Source organism: Venturia canescens, chromosome 6, assembly GCF_019457755.1.
Source record: "Venturia canescens isolate UGA chromosome 6, ASM1945775v1, whole genome shotgun sequence".
In the NCBI taxonomy this organism is placed as follows: Eukaryota; Metazoa; Arthropoda; class Insecta; order Hymenoptera; family Ichneumonidae; genus Venturia; species Venturia canescens.
Window position 1 is genome coordinate 9,196,657 of NC_057426.1, and position 20,054 is coordinate 9,216,710.

Consider the following 20,054-nt stretch of genomic DNA (forward strand, 5'->3'; position numbering starts at 1 on the left):
TCTACATTTGAAACATGAAAATCATTTTTCTGCCCTCCGGGCCGAAGTTGCCGCATTCCGCCTGCGTCGGACAGAAATAGTATATTACACACCTAGGGCAGGAAAAAATAAAGCCTCAGACCACATGTTTGTCAGCCTCGGCTTTGTCTCGGCCGACAATTACATGTGATCTGAGACTTTCCTTATTTTCCTGCCCTAGGTGTGTAATATACTATTTCATATTTCGCGCACTCGTATTTAAAAAAAAAAAATCGTTGGTGTAGTTACTCACGGTTACAGGAACGGGCCTCGATCTTCTTCCTACCTTTTTCTCCCGCGATCCTTGCGATCTCCGTTTTCCTCGACGATCCTCTCCCTCTCCGTCTTCCTCCACGATCCTTCCGCTTTCCCTCTGCCTCTACGATTCTCTTATCCTGCTCCATGGTTCTGATCATAAAGAACTTTCCACATATTTTCAACACACTTTTCTTCCAATGTTTTTTCGTCCTCCCATGTTTGGAATTTATCATTTCACCTTTAACTTTTGTTATCACTTCACCGTATCGCAGAAACTTCACCAAATCGCGATTCATTATCACAAAGTTATATTTCCGCTGGTCTTTTTTTCGAGAACGAACTTGGGTTTTTATTCACCAAAAATTTAACTTTATACCGACGCGAGAGAAAAAATTCGTTATTTAATTGTTATTAATCGTTATTAATCGATTGAATACAAAAAATTAACATAAACGAAAAAAAATATCCCCATTTTTAGGGAGGGCTTTTCTTTACCTACTCTTCCCTAGGTTTTTTCCCTAGAAAACCGTTTTTGTTGCGCAAATAATGGATAAGCCAATATGTCGAGTAACAGAAACAATTGTAGTGACAAAACCTGTACCACCGTTTCATAGAGAATCAAGTGTGCCCGCGTGCGTGCACGCGTGGTCGGTTGCTCGCGTCCTATTGTTAGCATTTGACTATAGTAAAAACTATTCGTAATGCTGTACATAGCTGCGGTTATACGCGTTGCGTGCGTTGCTTAGCGTGCAGCGTTTGCAACTCCGACTTATCTGCATGGAATCTTGCCTGCGCGACTTCAAAGTGATACAGAAACTGTATCGAGCTCGGAACTGTCAAACTATCCTCTATGGAGTAGATTTACTGACTGTCCGTCTTCGCTTGCCGACAACCCCATGGCTTTAGGACCGTGCGTTAGGTGCTTTGCTTTGCGTTGCGTTGCTCGGGGTATGCTTGCATCTTAGCTCGCTTGCGGACACGCGCGTGTGCGAGCATACACAAGACTCTCGAAGCTATGTTACAGGCGTCACAAAACTCTTTCTGTTACTGGCCCTTGCCTCGATACTATTTTTCACGAATTACCAAAATTTTATAAATACTCATTCGTGTGCAAATTTTGTAATAATAATAACATCGAGTGAGAGGACTTCCCTATCGGCTTATCTATATAGTTGCGTCAAAAAAAGGAATCTCAGAAATTAAAGAAAAAAAATGTATATTGACAAGGAGCGAATCATTATTTTTTATTAAATTTCAACTTTAATATTCGTTACGTTGTGTTTTCGTGTCTTTTATCGATTCGCACGATCTTAAGTTCTTTTATTTTGTAATTTAGATGACCGTTATGAAATAACTGTTAAAGCTACAATAATTAATAAAATTATGACCGCTACCAATTTTTATTGGTTTCTATTTTATTTGTTTATCGATTGATTGAAAAAAATTCAATCGTAAAAAAAGATTATTTTAGTCATTCACGATAAAGTGTCGTATTTCGTGTCCCGTTTTCTCAATGCACTGGAATATACAATGCGTGGCGATAACGGCACGCTCACGTTCCGCGCCAGTCCTCACCATACGCCCGCCGGGCGGTGAGTGAAGCGAAAAGCGAAACGTGTTCTCCCCCTCCCTGTGCGCGCCGAGCGGGCCGAGCGACGTGAGTCGTGAGTGAGTGAAGCGTATCATGTTGCGCCTGCGCCTCTCCCCTCTCTCGAGCTCCGCCCGGTGTCCGCCCGCCCGCCCCTCTCCCCTCTCTCCCACTGGCTGACCGAACGCCTCTATCCCCACTCTGCTCTGCTACTACGCTATAGCGAATAGTCCAAACACGACCAAGCGTAAACGCGTGAAAACGTAAACACGTGAATAAGAACGAAAACAAACTGAACGAATTATCCAAAATCCATTCGTAAATATTCACCGATTAATTGCCATAATTATCAATACACAAAATTGTATGTACCGAACCGTTGAATAAATTATGATCATCCATTAAAATTATACATTATTTGTGGCGCTCTAATATTTATATATTAAGGTATTTTTATCAAATTTTAATTAATATTTTTTTATTTGCGATATGGCGATTGTTTTTCCATTAATTTCTATATATTTTTTTGTCGATTGGGAATTTGGACGGCGCAAATTCCCCATAGTTCATCTTTTGTTGTTCACAGAGAGATTAATAACAACTTTTATCGTTTTGAATCTCGGCGTACACATCCGTTGAACAAAAGAGACGCGTTATCATAGTTAAACGCAAAATTCGTGCTTCGCGGCTAGACAAAAATTCCGACAGATATACATATAATGTTATATTATATATATGGATGTACATATGTTCAAAAATGTTTCTTGGTAAATAAAAATGAATCTTAAATAAATATATTCGATTCATCAAGTCACATGTGTATATACAAACTGTTAGTGCATGACTGATGTACATATATGTGAATATTTATTATTCCCGTAATAAAAATCCAACGCGATTTTCTTTAATCGTACTAATTCATATTCAAGTGCTCATGCAGCACTTCAATATTTGAATTAGCGAGTGATCAGCACTGTTGACTTTTTTTTTTTTTTTTATTGAGAAAAAGTACAAAAAATAAAGAGGAAGGCCTTGGGAGGAGTATTTCCCATCTAGCCAAACACTGCTGACTCCAAAAAATGTGGGCTCCCGAAGCTTCTCATCATCGCCACTACGCGGCTAAAATCCGTTGAACAGTTTCTCGTAAGCGGATGGTTAGGTCTGCGTTTCAATATAATACACATCGCTCCATGCCTCGACATCCTCAGCGCGTCTAGGGCACGGTATGAGTCACTTAGCCCTACTGATGAGTCTGTGACCATACCGGAGACGAAACGCAACGATCCCATTCTTTTCGACCGCTACGCACTGCGTAGGAATCTTCTCTACCGACCTAACCATTCCTTACTTATACAGAAACTCCTCGACGGTACACGATTTGTGTTGGACTCTGGCCTGAACGTCTCCACGGACGCGCCAGGCACCGAGTCGCTACAAAAATACAACCCGACGCTCTATCTGTATACTACTGTATATTCATTAATACTTATAACGAATGATAAAACAGAAAAATATTTTCTATTAGTATCATGCCTCTCTATGAATCTTCGTGTTCAAGCCCAGTGATGCCAATGCAAAATTTCAATGGGGAATATGCACGGTGGGTAATATGCGCCATAGCCAATCCAAAACATCATGGCCACGCATGCGTTCTAGCCAATGCGATTTGGTACTCAGAGCGGGAAAACGCAATTATTTTAAATCTTCGGTGTTCTATGAAAATTTTTTTTTTTTAATTCATCTAGTTATAATATATGATCTTCGGAATAATAACAACGTCAATTTTCGTCGATCTTGGATTTTGACTGCTGCTCTAACCTCTTTAGGAAAAGCGTAATATAGCGATACAGGAAAATTGCCAGAAAAATAATTATTATCTGATTCTTGTTTCGATGGAGAAAATTCATTTTCTCCATCGAAACCTTCAGCCTTCAGTTTCATGCAGTTTGTACTTCTTTATCTAAGTTCTTATCTTTTCTTATCACCGTCTTCATATATTTGGCTTTTAATTTTTAAGCACGCATGCCCGATAGAACATTTTTCTCGTCCTATTCATTCTTTGCGCATGGTGGTGAGAGTGCTGCCTCTGGAGCTTTCCGAAATAAAAAGAGCTCGTGTCAAGTAAAAAAAGACGGCAGCTCAATCAAGAAAAGCCGGTGCCACCCAAAACATAACCTCTTAGACCTCAAATTTATTATTCATTGAAATGGCAACAGGTTCAAAAGGAATATCATCCACGATGCCCAAACATAAGATCAAGGTACGTTGAAATTAATTGAACCGTCACAAAAAATTTCGTATGCTGTCGAGACGCAGTTCTTCAAGGACGAATCTATTATCTCCGTTCAGATGCTGTGTCACGTGTTTTCCTTTCTATCAACTCTTTTTATGAACTAGTTTAATGTGTAAATTTGTCTATGGTGATGATATGTATCACATCGCTTTTATATTACGATAAAAAAAAATTAGGTTTCCAAAATTCTAATTTTACTCTGATCTCTATTTTTTTCTCAAATTCTTATTTTATTTGCTATACACTTAATAATTTAATTGTCCATTCATTGCACAATTATATATTTTAAATGATTCATTATTTGCAGGAAAGCAAAATCTGAAACCAATTTCTCATAATTTTAATATTAAAGTTGGACTATCAATATTCTAGTTTAACAGAAAAATTCATACAGAGCAGTTCAAGTACATAATTTAACAGAAATTCATTCATTCATGTTTGAAATCTGTATTCTCTAACAGTAGTAAGAAATTTCAAGAGTTTTCATAATTGAGTAAAATTCCTTAGGAAACTGGCCATTTTTTATTTCTTATTTTCTATTTTTATTACAACATCCCAATTGCATTTTGAAATGCTTCATTTTTTAATGTAACTTTTAGGTAGGAATAATCGGAGGTTCGGGATTGGATGATCTGGCAAAGCATATACTACGGGAAGAAACCGAAGTAAAACCACAGCCAGATAGTTTGTTTGAATTTCCAAGCACCAAAGTGACCCAAGGGACCATTGACGGAGTGCCAGTAGCAATAATTTTAAGGCAAGTTTAAAATTATCTATGATTTTTTTCTACACAATCATGTTTAATACTGAAAGAGGCTTAAAAAAATTCTGTTTTTTGTTCTGGTGAGCAGACACGGAGAGGGTCACAGGATAAGTCCAAGTAATGTGAACTACAGAGCAAACATTGAGAGTCTTAAATCCATTGGATGCACCCACATTTTGGCGACGACTGCTTGTGGCTCATTGATTGAATCAATAAGCCCAGGAGAATTGGTAATTCCGGACAGTTTCATAGACCGAACTCACCTGCGCAAAAGTACCTTTTTCGATGGCACTGCTCCTCAATATGCAGGAGTTTGTCATGTGCCGATGGAACCAGCTTTCCATCCTCGCACATCAAAAATCTTGGTTCAAGCTGGCAAAGAATTGGGAATGAGCCTCAAGCATGGAGCAACTATCGTCACTATCGAGGGACCCAGATTTTCTTCTAAGGCTGAAAGCAAAGCTTTTCAACTATGGGGTGGTCACTTGGTTAACATGACAACGTGTCCAGAGGTAATGCCAGTCAACATGCAACCATAAAAACAGTCGCGATAAATTTTCTCCCCAACTTCGTGTACAACAATTGATGCAGTTAAATTCTGAAGAACCGATAGCTGATGAACCCATAAAGTGCAAAAAAGCGTTAGAATTGGAATGAAGAAACAATTTATCAACAGGTGATGTTAGCAAAAGAAGCAGGAATTCTTTACGCCAGTATCGCAATGGCCACGGATTACGATTGTTGGAGAGAATCCGACAAATCTGTGTGCGTTGCTGATGTGATGAAAGTCTTCAAGGAGAACGTTAACAAAGTTACTACCGTTCTCGTAAAAGCTATCAAACTGATCGGCGAACAAAATTGGGACGAGGACATTGAGAATTTAAAGGTATAACGTGGATTTATGCGTTTTTGGACGTAAATGTTTTAACAGTGCCTAATTCTCATTTCTGGATTACAGAAGTTGGTCACGGAAGGGATTGTTTCTAAGAGATAACCGAAGCATCATCCTGTGGAACTAAATGACGAAAGTGATCAAAAACACAATTCATTCCAAAGAAAAATTGTTTTTACGTGACGAAATATTACAAAAAATATAGAATTAATAGATTTGGGATTATTTTCTCTAATATTCCTCTCAAATCATGTTTACTCTCAATCATACAGAACCCAATTAACAATATTTTCAAATTTATAAATCTCACGAAGGGTGGATGAAGTCAAATAAAAATTTACCACGTTGAATAGAATTGAACGAGTCCATGTTGTCAATTAAGGACATTTGGTGTCAAATCAGAGCAAAGGAGATCAACAAAATCAAAATGAAATTCGACCTTCCATGAACTATCACCCTCGTTAGTAAATTTGTGAAATCCTATTTTTAATATTTTTAAATCTCTTCCTTGTTTATGAAAGAAATAACAGAGACGGGGATAGAAAAGTGAAAACACATAGAAAGAAGTGAATGTACAGTAACGGAACGTGGTATTTTATTTATAATTATACAGGGTATCTTATAATCGTTTTAACTGAAAGAGCGAATAAGCTCTTCCGCGCGTATCTACAATTTACAATATTCTACTGTGACGATTAGTCAGAGATTAACGCCTGAATCGCCGGGATGTATATATTCACAAAATTAATAAACAGATGCCATGTTCGAAATAACCGTCGATATTTTCGATATTCATGATCGGTAAAGTGTCCTGATACAGTCGGAAATAATTCAGTCAATGAATCAACGGGACTGTGCTTGCCGCATGAATGTGAGGAGGGAGAGGAGGAGAGCGAAAATTTCGAAATTGGCAAATGAAACTATGGACAAACGGCATGAAAAAGGATATGTCGAGAAATATTGAACCAGCAATTTTACGCAATACCCCAAATATTCGCATTAAGGGCCAAATATTGTTTCTCGTTTGAAAGGCATGGATTAAAAATAACGTTGTACGATCGTGAATTGTTGGAACCGGATTTTGGAGGATCAAAAATTTTTCGTTCATGTTTTTCACGAAAATCTTATCCAAACAGAATTTTTCAACGATTCTTAAAAACCTGGACAAAAAATGTACTAATTTGCGTAATTTTTTTCATACTTTTTTGTCCTCGCCACTGACATTCCGATCGAACATTCCAACGTAAGTCGATAAAAATTCTTGATTAGAAAAAGGCATACAGTTTTTAATGAATTATATGAAAAATCCTGTCTGTTCTTCTGTACAATCAGCTACATAATAAAATCTCTCACATCGGACGCCCCATAACTCTATAGCAGTGTTCATTTAGTTAACATTAGATAATACTTCTTTCATTTTTTTCATTTCATCCTCAACGGTAATGACCTTTCAGATTGCACGAACGAAAGAGAGAGGAGATTTCGCTCTCTCGGCGAGAAACTCGGTTAAATAAAACGTCATTTTCTTATTACTTATAGATCTACATCGTATAATAGTATACAACACTGAAAATGCCAGCCGAATATATTGGAAAGACAATTTAACCGATTGGAATAATGGCAAATTTAATTTTGCCGATTTTTACTGACGCTCAGAAGCTGACCATTCGAACACATAGATTTATATGAAAATCATCGCGAAAGTACGACAGGATTAAATTAATTGTTATTTCAGGGTATAAAATTCTCGAGGAGCGATAATACTTTATCTGGCTCTTGAAGCTTGCATCTTTAAAATGCAACAAAAATTCCCACAATTTCCAATACCAGAATAAAAAGTTTGACTACTTTTTCGAACCAAGATTTGCAAAATTTTGGACATCACCGAAAAGACATTAGCAATTTCGTTGTTTTATAAAAATCAAACTCAAAATGGCCTCGAATACATTTTCTTAAGCCGATCGATCGCCGATAACATTGATAAATCTATCTTTCTGTAATTTCAGCAGAAAAAAATTGAATCAATTATATTCATTCTAACTAGCCCGTTCACAGGTGAATTTGACGCAATGTATTTACAAATGTTGGCTGCCGGCGTTCTTTATTATCCACGAATTTCCTCTCTCTTTCCCTTTATTTCTTTGTTTTGTTTCTTTTTTTTTTGTAACTGTGTATTTGAGTGCGCCGAAAAATAGCCGTTGTTTGATTCGCGATACAATCCGCTACAAAAATATATATTTAAATCAGCATGGAAACTCGCTTAACAATCACCTTTTACGGAAGTGATTTGCAAATGTGTTTGTTCTTCTCTTCATGTTTTTCATATCCTTCGTACTTTGGATCATTGTTTTTGCTTGTTTTTGCCAGCTGTTATCCACACGATGAACAAAAAAATTCTTTTATACCTTTTTCTTCATTCGCTTGCCGTAAATATGTTTATTTTTTCTTCGATCGATCCATCCAGCACAACTGCGATTTTAAATCAACAGAAAGTATCTTCGTTTGGCTGTGCGCCTAAGTTTCGGTCCAATCAGTCACATCGACTAGACCTTATTGTCGACCATGTCTATATTTATTTTGTAATAGACGTATGGAAAATAATCGTTCTGCCCAAAACCCAATCCCGGGATGTCCACGCTCTGTTGGGAATAGTCATTTTCATATTTTCATTTGTGCAACGATAGGATATAAACACAGGGTTAAGCTTGAGTTATTGACTAGCGAATCTACAAGATTTTTGAGAATATTTCGCATGTTGTACTTACATCCTGATTGGCTGATTGCCCACCGGAAGTAGCAGAGGAATCGAGGTGCGCGTATAATTGATTGAGCACGTCACGCAATCGTTTGGTACTCTTTTTGTGTGGCTGGAGCAAAATAGCTTGGAAATTTACGGGCAATCCGTACCTGAATGAAAAAGAAATTTTTTATTTCGCCCTCGAAAAATCAGGAATCTTACTGATTTCGATAGAATTGTAACAAGTTTTTTTTTCTACCTCAGCACCGACTCGACGAAAACGCGCAGAGCTTTAACATGGATCCAGGCACAAAAGCATTCACTAAAATTGACTTTGAGCCAACGAACGAGAGGCCCGAATTGCTTCTTTTTGTCGGTAACGAGCTTCGTGATTTCGTTTTTACCTGCAGTTTGAAATAGTAGACAGTTTTTAAAAATTCCTGAATAACGCTGGGAGTAAATTATCCAAAAATGGACAAACCAGCAGCAAGTTCCTCCTCGTTGTACGTAAAGTCACGCACGATAAACTTCTTTTCTCGAGCATGGAGCTTGAATTCCTCGACGACCTTCTTGAACAGGGTCACAGTGAAAAGACCGTATTCGGCATCTTGAGTTATTAATTGTGTACTACGAGGAACAATCATGTCCGTTAATTTCTCATAAATAGCGTACCATTCTTGGAAGTTTGCCCTGAAAAAGTACCAAAAATTAGTGAAAACATAAAAATATTTGATTTATTAATCCATCTCTTTGGTTGCCATTAAAATAAGGAAAGTCCACCATTTAAATGAACAAATATTTGAAGAAATCGAATTAATTAATTTATAACTCACTTGGGCACAATTACAAGCAACGTCGATAAATATTCGCTGTCCAGAATAAAGTGCTCTTTTTTCACCAAATCGGCGAGATTACGTGTGAGCAAACTTCCCCTGTAAAAAAAGTATCCGCATTTTCAATTGATTCAACAGTTTTTAGCTGAATAATCAAGAGAAATAAGACTTTGAGAACTAATAACTTTCAATACTAGGGTGCTGTTGAGTTTTATATTCATAAATATAAATATTCATTTTACAAAAATAGTTTGTGGGAACAAAGAAGTAACACACCGTTATGGTTTACTGTCAAAATTCAATTGATGTTGTAACAGTTACATACAACTTTTAGTTTTCCGTGCACTGGCTGAAAGAGAAAAAAAAATTACTTACGTCTGTTTTTTCTCAAGATTCTGGAGACTGCCTTTCAAATTGTTGTACGTCGTTGATTTAGTTTTCAAATCAGCATCGATTTGTCCGACCTGTTTGCTGATTATGTCAGCGATATTTCTGAGTGACTGCTTTATCGGATATTTTGCCATATCCCACTGGAAGCGGGTTATGTACGTCGGCAAATCACCTATTACGACGGATTTGTTAATACGTAAGTTCCAGAATAACATTTATTTTTAATGTTCCTATAATTATTCACAAGGATCCCCGAAAAGAGCAACTCACGACGAAACATATTTTTACTCTTAAGTTTTGTCATTTTTTAGGTTAAAAAGTGGGCGGTTCTTTTCGGAGATTTTTTACGAAAAAATGAATCGAAGGCTACAAGTTTTCTAACACTCTCCGATAATTTATGGTTATGTGACAACGATGCTAACGGAGAATAATATTCATTGAGGAAAACAGAAAAAGAACCAAGTTTTTCGATATTCTATGAACGTTGCATTGAAAAATGGATAAATAAAGAGTTAAAATAAAGGGAAAGAAAATGCTGCGACTTTATCATGTAATATTATGCGATGCAGAGCAACGTAATTAATTTTAATCAGTTAAATAATGCAACATGCAAATTAGCGTCATACGCAGCAGCGGGATACAAATTTTGAAGTTCTTGCATTCTCAAAAAGCGTTAGTACGAAAGATTTTGCACGGTACATTCGTTGCTCAAAATGGAATTTCATGTTTCGGTAAGAAAAAATATTGGATAAATCATGATTTTAAAAATCTCTCGTTACCTTTTTTATTTTTCATTTTACCTATTTTTCGAAGATTTTGAGTAAATAAAAAAAAAACTAAGTCCCGTGTGTAAATAATAAAGAGGGAATTCCCATAACCAATTTTCAAAATATCAAACTTTTTTTCTTCAATATATCATTTCATGCCTCTCAAACGTGGTGATTTATAAACTGGTAATAAAACTTTCCAACTCTTCAAAAAGGAGTCCAAAGAAAATTGATGCATTTTTCCTCTTCGAAGGAACTTGTTTTCAGTTTTTTTTAATTTACATAACTTTTCATTCACTTAAAAAATTCGTTTGTTCTATTTTTTTGACAAATTAGCACATTTTTATGGGTCAAAGAACTTCATACCGTTATTATTTCATACCGGATTATTTGAGAAAAAATTATGATCAAATTGTGCTAATCGTTTACCACAGTCATGGGGATTCCCTCTAAAAAAAAATGTGTAAGCAGCTGTATCGGAGACACACCGAATGATCGAAACATGCAACAATAATTAATAACGATCTAAAAGTGCTGTGTTTTTTCATCCGACGATGAAAAATCCCAATAGTTTGGGATTGAAGAAAAGAGTAAAAAAAAAAAAAAGAGGATGGGGGTTAAGAATGAAGCAAGGTCCACAAATGTCAAAGCGAGTGTGTGGCAAGTGGATAAGGAGTTAAGGACGTTAGTTGCAATCAATCGAAATTCGAGTGTCGTTGCAGTCAATGAATCGTGATGTAAATCAGATTCTAATTATTATAATCATCATCATCATCATCGTAATATTGAAGTGTGAGATAAATCTAACGTGCGGCATACCCGGTTTGAAGGGGGTTGCAACAGGGGAAACGGCATGCTGAGGAATTTATTGTCCCGATTAATTCCACGATAATCGACTAATTTTATTATTTCATTTGTTAATAGTGTATTTGTGCTGTGGTCTGTTCTCGATGTAAATTCGAGTCGTTCAAAGTGTTTACGATGGTGGATTTGTTCATGTACCGTTTGTGCAGTATTGTCTCTGTGGAAAATAAAAAAATAACGAGTGCTCGTAACTAAAAAGTGACATCGAAGTTAAAAAAATGATAAAAACGATCAATTGAAGTGAAGAATTTGGAAAATGTTCTTCTGCTTTACTCTCCGTGTGCCGTGACGAAAAAAATCGGATCGTCAACACGAGAAGATAGCCACTGTACAATTATTTCCCTAGTTTCGACGTTACTTGTTACTGGTCAAAATTTCACAAATTTTTCCATTTTTTTTTCAAACGCGCTTGACGTTTCACTCGATAACTCGTGTACAAGTGCCCAACTTCAGACAACCCTCTGTGAAACGATGAATTCAAGGAACGCGAATTACGCTCGAGATAAAACGAGTGAATATTGGAAAAAAATGCAAAGAAAATAAATTAATTAAAAATATCTTCCGACGACGAGGAATACTTCCGATGCGAAAAACGAGACTCAAATGAAAAAAAGTGATGAAGCGTGGAATTTGTGACGGACAATTAATTGGGACCGTGCATTGTGCAACGGACAATTGTCTGGTCTGCTTGAGGGAGTGTACTTTTTGTTCGAACCCGATTAAACCGCTATCGCCATTCCCAAAAAAAATGTTTAACAAACCCAAATGAAATAGAATAATTCTTTCGAGTTTGCCCTTCGTCAATGTAAAGCAACAGATTCAGGGTCAAAATATAAACGATCAATTTGGGAGCTGCTGATGAACCGAACAAAAGTTGCCTGTACGATCTAAAGTTGCACAGTCTCTAAAGCACTTTCAATAATCCTGTAAATAAAAACACTTCTGCTTACTTGTTGAAGAAACTCTTCCATTGACAACTTCAACCAGCACCATTGAAATCAATGTTGATGGCATTGTTGAAAAATGAGTGTTTCAAAATTTTTAAGATTTCGTCGAGTCCCCAAATTCTATGAACATTTTGCTAGTCAAGTTAAATGTTTTTGCAATGCGAAGCTCCACAAGGGGACCGACAACAGTTGGAATTTTCAATCAAAGATCTTTTGACCATTTTATAGAGTTTTTGTTGTTTCATCTCCGAGGTGAAAGTTTACGTTCCGGAGGAAGATTGTAAAGGTCTCAGGCTCGCAGTGCAACGTGGAACGAACAGGAAATTTAACCCCTTCAAAAAGTACATTCGCTCTTGGAAAATGAGGGAAGCGAGACGATCAAAATGTGTGTTGATAAATGGATGGTGATAGCGCACAAGGTAATCGGTGCTGTTGGTAAAGGGCAGTGAAGAGAAGAAAAAGAAGGGTAAGAAGGGAAAGAGACGAAAGGACATTGCTGAGGTGTACAGTTAGGTGGTAAGAGAGGAAGAAAGTTGGGTCAAGAGATAGTGAAATTGGTAGAAAAGTATAAATGGAATTGTGTTGATTCCAGAAAAAGAAAAAGAAGGTGGATGAGGGGAACGGGTACCTGGATTGGGCAGATTGCCGCTATGGTCTTGGTCTTGGTCTTGTTCGTGAAATTGGTCTTGAAGGTCGCCGTCGTCGTGGTCGTGATCGTGATCATCGGGGGTTTTGCAACCGGACGAAGAAGAAGAGCGATGCAACTTATCGACGACCCGCTGATGAAACGGATGATGATGATGATTCGGACGTTGGTCTCCATCGCTGCTGTAGTCTGACGAGAAGGAGAAGGAGGGAGAGGGGCTCGTAGGGGTTGGTAGGGGTGTTGGAGTTGTTGGGGTTGTTGATGAAGCAGCAGCGCACCAATGCGTGTGATAGCATGAGTACGTTGTCGATGAAGAATTAGAGCTTTCGTTTGGTATTCGATATTCGTTCGTTCCTTGGCAATTGGACGATGGTTTCTTATCGGGATAAGGAAAATGATAGAGATTATCATGATGGAAAGAGCTATGATATTGGTTCTGGTAACTGTGACTTGTTTGGTTTTGATTTTGGTTCTGGTGCAGGTGATGATGTCGTTGATGATGCTGACCTAAGCTGGCTGCTGGCTCTGGTTCTGATTTATCCGAGTCCCTCCATAGCCTGTGATGTTCCTTGGAAGTCTTGTGTGATGGAGTGACAGGGGTGTTTGGCGGGGTGTCCGGACCCCCTTCGGGACTCGAAGTCTCTTCGTCCACTGACGTTTGACCTATCCATTATAGCCCAGTCCCAATCTTCCCGCCTTTTGTATTTTCCTTTTTTTGCTCGTACACTCACACATGCAGGCTCTTTCGTTCCTTTAAGCTGCGTCCACATTCGACCAATCGAATATTCGAGTCAACAAATTCTCGTTCAAAACGGATCAACGACATTTCCTACCATTTTTTTCTTAATTTCAACCGGAGAACCAGGAGAATTATTTCGATTTCGTTTTCTATCTTTCGATCCCATTCTCTGGATGTTTGTTTTTCAACAACTCCGAGAACAAATGAGCCGATGAGATAAAAACCGAGAAATTTTGTTTTTCTCAACGATAAATTAGCTCCAAATAGTTGGTGTCTAGCTCACGAAAAAAATACAACGATTTTTAATCACCGAATACCAGAAACTGTGATAATTCGTCGAGTGTGTACGTGGCTTAAGCCTCAATCTCACCTCAGGCTCTCAACTAATATTGCACCCTATGCAAGTACCTAACGACAACGTCGACGAAATAAATAACGAGAAAACGAATAAACAAGATTTTAAAAAAACAACGGAGCAGACTGGAGTATTTAACTGGTAAATTCGATGAATATTCACTCAGCGAAAGAATGATTGAGTACAAAATCGTTTGCGTTTTCGTGCATTCGTCAATAATTCACCAAACAAACTCTCCAACTTAGTCCCTGATTTATCTCTCAATTCGTAATTCTCCGTTAAATACTCCACGTTGGCGAATAACCGAATGAACTAAAAAATAAAAAATAAAAACAAACAAACAGAAACGTTCGTGAGAAATAAGCAAATGTAAATTACGAACTGAATATAATCATTTAAAAAACCCAAAGTATAAATAAAACGAGAGAATAAAAATATAAATAAATAAGAAGAAAACAACCAACTATGTAACTAGCAACGAAAAAAGTCAATAATGGCTGCAAATGAAGACTCGTATTGTGCAACGCAATGAGCAAAAGACAAACAAGTACTTGGTAAAGTAAAAAAAAACAACGCTCGGTAGAAGTTCGAATAAACGAAATAATAACGAATAAAATGATAAATATTGAAAATAATAATATAAAAATAAAAGAAAAAACCTATACAGTGGCTAATCCGAGCTTGGTGACCACAGTAACCCAAGCAACTCCTTTTTTAACGGCTTTTCTTCATCATCCTCATCATCCTCATCATCATCATCATCGTCATCATCATCATCATCATCATCGTCGTCGTCATCTTCATCAACATGATCGTCATCATTTGTTTATATTCGAAGCACGTGGTCCTGATATTTGAGGTTATCAACGTTTCCTCATCCTCAATCTCATGAGGGCTTTATATTTTTCAGATTCGCGATTATATTTTTAAACGTATTCTCTCTGTTTCTTTTTTTTTATCAGAAGTTTCCAAAGGTACGAGAATTTGGGCTGTGCGCGTGTTTTAACAATTTTATTAATGAAACAACAAAAGTAAGGTAGGGGATGAGGGTTAATGTGGTCGAATGAAATAAAAAGCAAGCAAAGCAACATGACCAAATTATAATGTGCGTTATCACCATTTTTTTTATAGTTTTAAAAGAAAAAAAATAAAAACAATATATAATCACGAACTAAGGACAACAAGCAAGCTACGAAACAAAACTATTAACATATTAATTATTTCGTACTACGTTGTGTACACAGAGGTTAGGATTAGACTTTTCGATAGAAACGAAACATTTTTTTTCCATTTTTCCAAATACCATCATTATATTTTTATCAATCCTTTGAATCGTCGATGCAAATATTGTTGGAAAAAAATTATTTCGTTCCATTCCAACCCACGTCGAATTCCATATTTTCATTCAAAATACTTTTTGCTCATGTACAACAAACACCGCCAACCATTTTTTCTAGCATTTCGTATTTCTTTCTCTCTTTCGATCAAATTATTTCGTTATTTCCCCAGTAGCCCAGGCGACATTCGATGCTTATTCAGGGCGATGATTAAGGGGCACGAATGACTATTCACGTTGAAAAGTTTTCAAACTTTGTACAAGTGAATACGATAGAAATTTTCATGTTTGGGAAATGATATTCATTTGTTATGTGAAGTTTTTTTTTATTGAAAAATTAATAATAATAAAAAAATATATATAAAGTATCAAAAGTGTGCTTTGTATATTTTGTGTTGTGTTTTTGTCTCTTAGTGCCATTCATTATATGCATTAAAGGAATCATAAATACGAACGATATAGAAATAATTGTTTCTCAACACCATATGCACGAGAAATAGATCATTTTCAATGAGCAAGGGTCCGCTTTATTCGAGTCACGTTTTATGAAAATACGTCATACCAAGCCAGATCAAATGCTACTGGATTTATATTGAAATTTAGACTGTCAATAATTTCCATTCAGAATTTTTCACGTTTAAATTCATTGAAAAAATATTATTTCATCATTTTTTTCTAAGGAAAATGTTGCTAACGAATTTCTGAAATTTCACTCTGTGAATTTGCTTCGAATGATTTTGATGATTTCATAACTCGTTGCTCCAATTTCTTCGAGTTATTTTAGAAAAAAAGATGGCAAAGCTTGGAGATTTTGAAAAAGGAAAATCTGTCCAATTTCATCGATATTCGATAAATTTTTTAATTGATCTTCCCAACTTTTCAAATGTTCTCAAATATAATACCAGTTTGATCATTTCTAAATATATGTGACCGTCTTTAAAGATGAGCCTATTCTAGAGTAGCTGTTAGTAAGTATTTGGCAAATGTATCAATCGAAACGAGACTATCAGCTAAGATTTATAGGAGATTTTAAAAACGCTCATTTCCAGGTAAACATTTTTGTTCGCTGCAAATGAGAGTCCGGAAATGCACGTGTTTAGCATGATTCTAATAAAGAGGCCGATCGCTATAAACATGCTTGTGAAAAACATTTTCTTATTTGTCACTGTTCGTTTTTTTTTTTTTTTAATTTATTGTGTGAATGAAACTCGGACCCCTGCCTACTTCAATTGAATTAACTATAAATGTGGCAAGGGAATAACAATTGAAAGAGAGAAGAAGAAAATATTCTGTATGGATACGAATATGAAACATCTACGTTAAGAATCAGAAATTTGAAGTATTTTTTTGTTCCTTATCAAGCATAAGACGCTGTACTTACTGTTATTGGCCTGAAGATTCTCGTGCAATTTGTCTCTCTGATCTTCGAGAACCTCGCCCAAGTAAACAGCAACTTTGCGAGTAACTTGCTCCACGAAAGCATCCAACTTGCCAAGATCGTCGGACAAACCTACCAGTTGATCAAGCGTACCGACCTTCAGATCGGGTATGTGGAATTTGTAATTCGCCGACAGGGAATTCTGTTTCGACGTCAGATTGTTCATCGTGTCCCATGTCTGCTGACACGTTTTGTCTCCGGGTGCTGATATTAACCAGTATTCCGTCATCTTTAACTGAATTCCTGTGACTGATCTTTAGCCGCTACTTCCTATAATTCATCAAATCATTACAATTCAGATTCATCTTTAATCCCATTTTCTAATAACAGTAAATAAATGATTTTAAAAAAAATGAAATTTCAATTGCCACGATCATTGGTGGGTTTTTACAGTTTGAAAATCCAACGGGTTAAGTCAAAAGTAGATTTTTTTGCAAATGTCATTCCATCAATAAAATACACTGAACCCTGCATCGATATAGCAGGGGATATCGATATAGGTTCTGCAGCAATTGGATTGCATGAATTCTACATCATTGTTTTGAGTCATAAGCAATGAAATAAGTTTATTGTCTGCTAATTAAAAGGTTGCAAAATCATATTTACTATTGTCAATAATAAAAATGTTTTCAAAGGAAAGAAATTCGTAAAAAAATTTGTATAAACCAAAATTTCGTCTCTACTTTGAAAATAAGGTGGAAAGAAAGCGGGACGTTGAAAAAAAGGCACGAAGTGCTTTGGATCAACGTCTTTCGCGATTTTGTAATTTTCCAGTGAGGTCATAAATCTCACTGTCACACTTTAAATTAATAAAGGGTGACTGTTTCGCGTAGAAAGAAATGTAAATTTGGATAACTGCTTCTTTGCATTTGGTAGTTTAAAGTAAAGCACACAAATATTACAATTTAATTTATTCATAAAGTCGACTCGGCAGCCCCAATGAATTTGTGTACGTTCAATCGTATAAACTCGCGGCTATACTGAAGTCTCTTGTGTTGACTCGGCAACTGTCGTTCGAGAACTCTTCTGGTTTCTTTCAAAACTGCGAAGTCTCGATTTGCTCCCATTTAAAAAGAGGGAGCTGGAAAATTCATACAAAATCTGAGACACGGATTTTCATTGGTCTGCTGTTTTTCACACGCTTTTCTTTAAGAATCGCCAACCCCCTTGCTAAATACCTGGTTTCGCGGGGTGGACTACAAAATAAAAGATAGTCATAAAATACCTGGCCGCCAAAAGGGTAGCTGAGCGATTGACCATTGACCGGGGAAAATCCGGTGACTACGAAATTTAGGAGAAAACCCTTAAGCGGCTTGCCACCATAAAACTCTGCTTTGATCCACAATACGCGCCGCCTTACATGTACGCGCGAAAAAACCCAGTGAAAATGCATGTTTGTTCACAGGAATATTATAAAACCTATTTTCGCTTTCATCTATAGAAATTATATCTCCTGCTAATACTCGACTTCTCAGTCGACGTTCGACGCAGTGCTCAATTCGGTTCTATGGGTAAACAACCACCTGTCCAATCTTTCGATCATCAAACCTAATGCGTAAAGATGAAAAAAGATTTTTAAACGGTACGAAAATTGTAAGAAGCTAGACAAGACGATTTCGTACGGAAAATAATATATTTCATGCTTATATTGTAATAATTGATGAATAAACATCGATCGAGGAACGGGGTGTGGCAGATAATCGTACCCTCGTGAAATATTACATAATTAAGGCAATGTGACATACCGACCGAGGGACAATGGGTGCGAACGAGAAAGTTGTGAGTTTCAAAATTTTTTGCCTTTAAAATCGCACAGAATATCGGTCCGAAAAGGTTACAGTTTACTTTGCCCATCGTTTTGCGAGGGTTCGATTTTCCCGATCGTTATTGTTCGAATAGTTTCGGAGAAAAAAAAAGTTGAAATCGCCAAGTGACGAATTTGTGTATGCGCTTTGAGCGGAGTTAGCCACGTGACCGAAAAAAACCTAATACGAAAGGGTGGCGCGCGCGAAAGTCGCGGTTTTCATCGATATAAGTTGATAAGGGTAAAAATGAGTAAAAAAAATGTGAGAGACAGCGTGACGACGTGTGCGAAATTAAGTGTCCTTGAGACGCGTACGGCGCTAGCAGACGAGATGTTATGTTTTGGGAAGTCTCGAATACCGCGTATGCTCTCTCATTCGTAGCTCCCGATGGCGCCTGACTGACGGCTGGGGCTTGCTACCGAAAAATCAATAACTCGTACACACTACGACGAGTTCAACGTATGAATCGAAATCGGGCTAAATCATTCACTATTCCTCACAAATATTTCCGTTAAGATAACACGCGATTGCATTGTTGAAGAAGATTTTGCGACGGTAAACTCGTTCATGATGCTAAACATGAACAAAACGATACAATCGATCCCGAACGATTCTGGGTTAACGTCACGCCAACTTTTTCGCAAACACTCCGCGCAACACTTTTACTGTGCAAATAATACAAAACACTAACGAACTTATATGACTCGTTTGTACCTGATGGTTTTCGGCGATGTTTCGAATTCCGGTTGACTCCGTAATTCGTTGAATTTCAACGCGAAATTCGTAATTATATATCTAATTGTCTACTCGTTCGTAGCCGATACCATTGTCCCTCACGTGATGGGAGTGCTGCTGTCTCTCGACCCGCCCGACAACTAAGCAAATCGAACAGCTGACTTGATGATGACCACACCAATAACAGGCCTGCCAACGATCCGTTCGTTCTTTCTCTCCATTTCGTATTCTACGATTACTTTTTTTTTTAATTCGATTTTATACTATCCGTATGAATCTTAATGTTTTTATTATTATGCAATAAGAATCGAAAATAATTAAGTTTTTGAGAGAGAGGATTTTGTTTTTAAAAGTATTTTTGAAATCACGTGCATTTTCAAAGCCAATGAACGAACGTTTGTTACGGATATGACGAAATAAATTCACTAGACCATAGGGAATCAGGGAAAACTATGAGCAGTTACTGTTTGTAGGTTAAAAAGGAATTGATGTAAAGCATCAGTAAATTGATCGATCGCAAAGTTTTTAATAAAACATTCAAAATAAAGAAAAAAACCGGTCAAATTTACACGGATTTTTGTATTTCCTTATCTTATCAACAAATTTTTTAAAAGCGTCGATTTTAATCTCGAAATCACTCAACATAGACG

General features: G+C 36.9%; 2 protein-coding genes across 6 annotated transcripts; one reads left to right on the top strand and one right to left on the bottom strand.

Moving 5' to 3' along the window:
- The first annotated feature begins 3,683 nt into the window (after positions 1-3,683).
- Mtap (Methylthioadenosine phosphorylase) lies at positions 3,684-6,037 on the top strand. Of its 3 annotated transcripts, none has more exons than XM_043421720.1 (6): positions 3,684-3,808; positions 3,882-4,124; positions 4,757-4,914; positions 5,009-5,432; positions 5,597-5,806; positions 5,879-6,037. In XM_043421720.1, the coding sequence occupies exons 2-6, from the start codon at positions 4,071-4,073 to the stop codon at positions 5,912-5,914; spliced, it is 882 nt and encodes a 293-aa protein (XP_043277655.1). In that variant the 5' UTR covers positions 3,684-3,808; positions 3,882-4,070; the 3' UTR covers positions 5,915-6,037. The 3 variants fall into 3 exon arrangements, with proteins under 3 accessions (XP_043277655.1, XP_043277653.1, XP_043277656.1); XM_043421718.1 differs by having other exon boundaries at positions 3,713-3,808; positions 4,081-4,124; XM_043421721.1 differs by lacking the exons at positions 3,684-3,808; positions 3,882-4,124 and adding an exon at positions 4,267-4,290.
- Positions 6,038-6,385: 348 nt separating this feature from the next.
- On the bottom strand, positions 6,386-19,557 carry Vha44 (V-type proton ATPase subunit Vha44). Of its 3 annotated transcripts, XM_043421711.1 has the most exons (9): positions 19,384-19,557; positions 16,808-17,134; positions 12,979-13,659; positions 9,758-9,944; positions 9,383-9,481; positions 9,031-9,239; positions 8,809-8,953; positions 8,578-8,719; positions 6,386-8,451 (listed from the first exon to the last, which is right to left on the bottom strand). In XM_043421711.1, the coding sequence occupies exons 2-9, from the start codon at positions 17,091-17,093 to the stop codon at positions 8,356-8,358; spliced, it is 1,845 nt and encodes a 614-aa protein (XP_043277646.1). In that variant the 5' UTR covers positions 17,094-17,134; positions 19,384-19,557; the 3' UTR covers positions 6,386-8,355. The 3 variants fall into 3 exon arrangements, with proteins under 3 accessions (XP_043277646.1, XP_043277644.1, XP_043277645.1); XM_043421709.1 differs by lacking the exon at positions 12,979-13,659 and having other exon boundaries at positions 19,384-19,553; XM_043421710.1 differs by lacking the exons at positions 12,979-13,659; positions 19,384-19,557 and adding an exon at positions 18,090-18,234.
- Between the last annotated feature and the right edge of the window lie 497 nt (positions 19,558-20,054).

What these genes read in the sequence shown, in the direction of transcription:
- Mtap (XM_043421718.1), top strand. Translation starts at nt 3,757, where the DNA reads ATGGAGAAAATTCATTTTCTCCATCGAAACCTTCAGCCTTCAGTTTCA. An exon ending in TGCCCAAACATAAGATCAAG is followed by an intron (nt 4,125 to 4,756) that starts GTACGTTGAAAT and finishes TGTAACTTTTAG; the next exon opens with GTAGGAATAATCGGAGGTTC. An exon ending in AGGACATTGAGAATTTAAAG is followed by an intron (nt 5,807 to 5,878) that starts GTATAACGTGGA and finishes TCTGGATTACAG; the next exon opens with AAGTTGGTCACGGAAGGGAT.
- Vha44 (XM_043421711.1), bottom strand. Translation starts at nt 17,093, where the DNA reads ATGACGGAATACTGGTTAATATCAGCACCCGGAGACAAAACGTGTCAG. An exon ending in GAATCTTCAGGCCAATAACA is followed by an intron (nt 13,660 to 16,807) that starts GTAAGTACAGCG and finishes TATAATGGATAG; the next exon opens with GTCAAACGTCAGTGGACGAA. An exon ending in TTCGTCGAGTCGGTGCTGAG is followed by an intron (nt 8,720 to 8,808) that starts GTAGAAAAAAAA and finishes TTTTTCATTCAG; the next exon opens with GTACGGATTGCCCGTAAATT.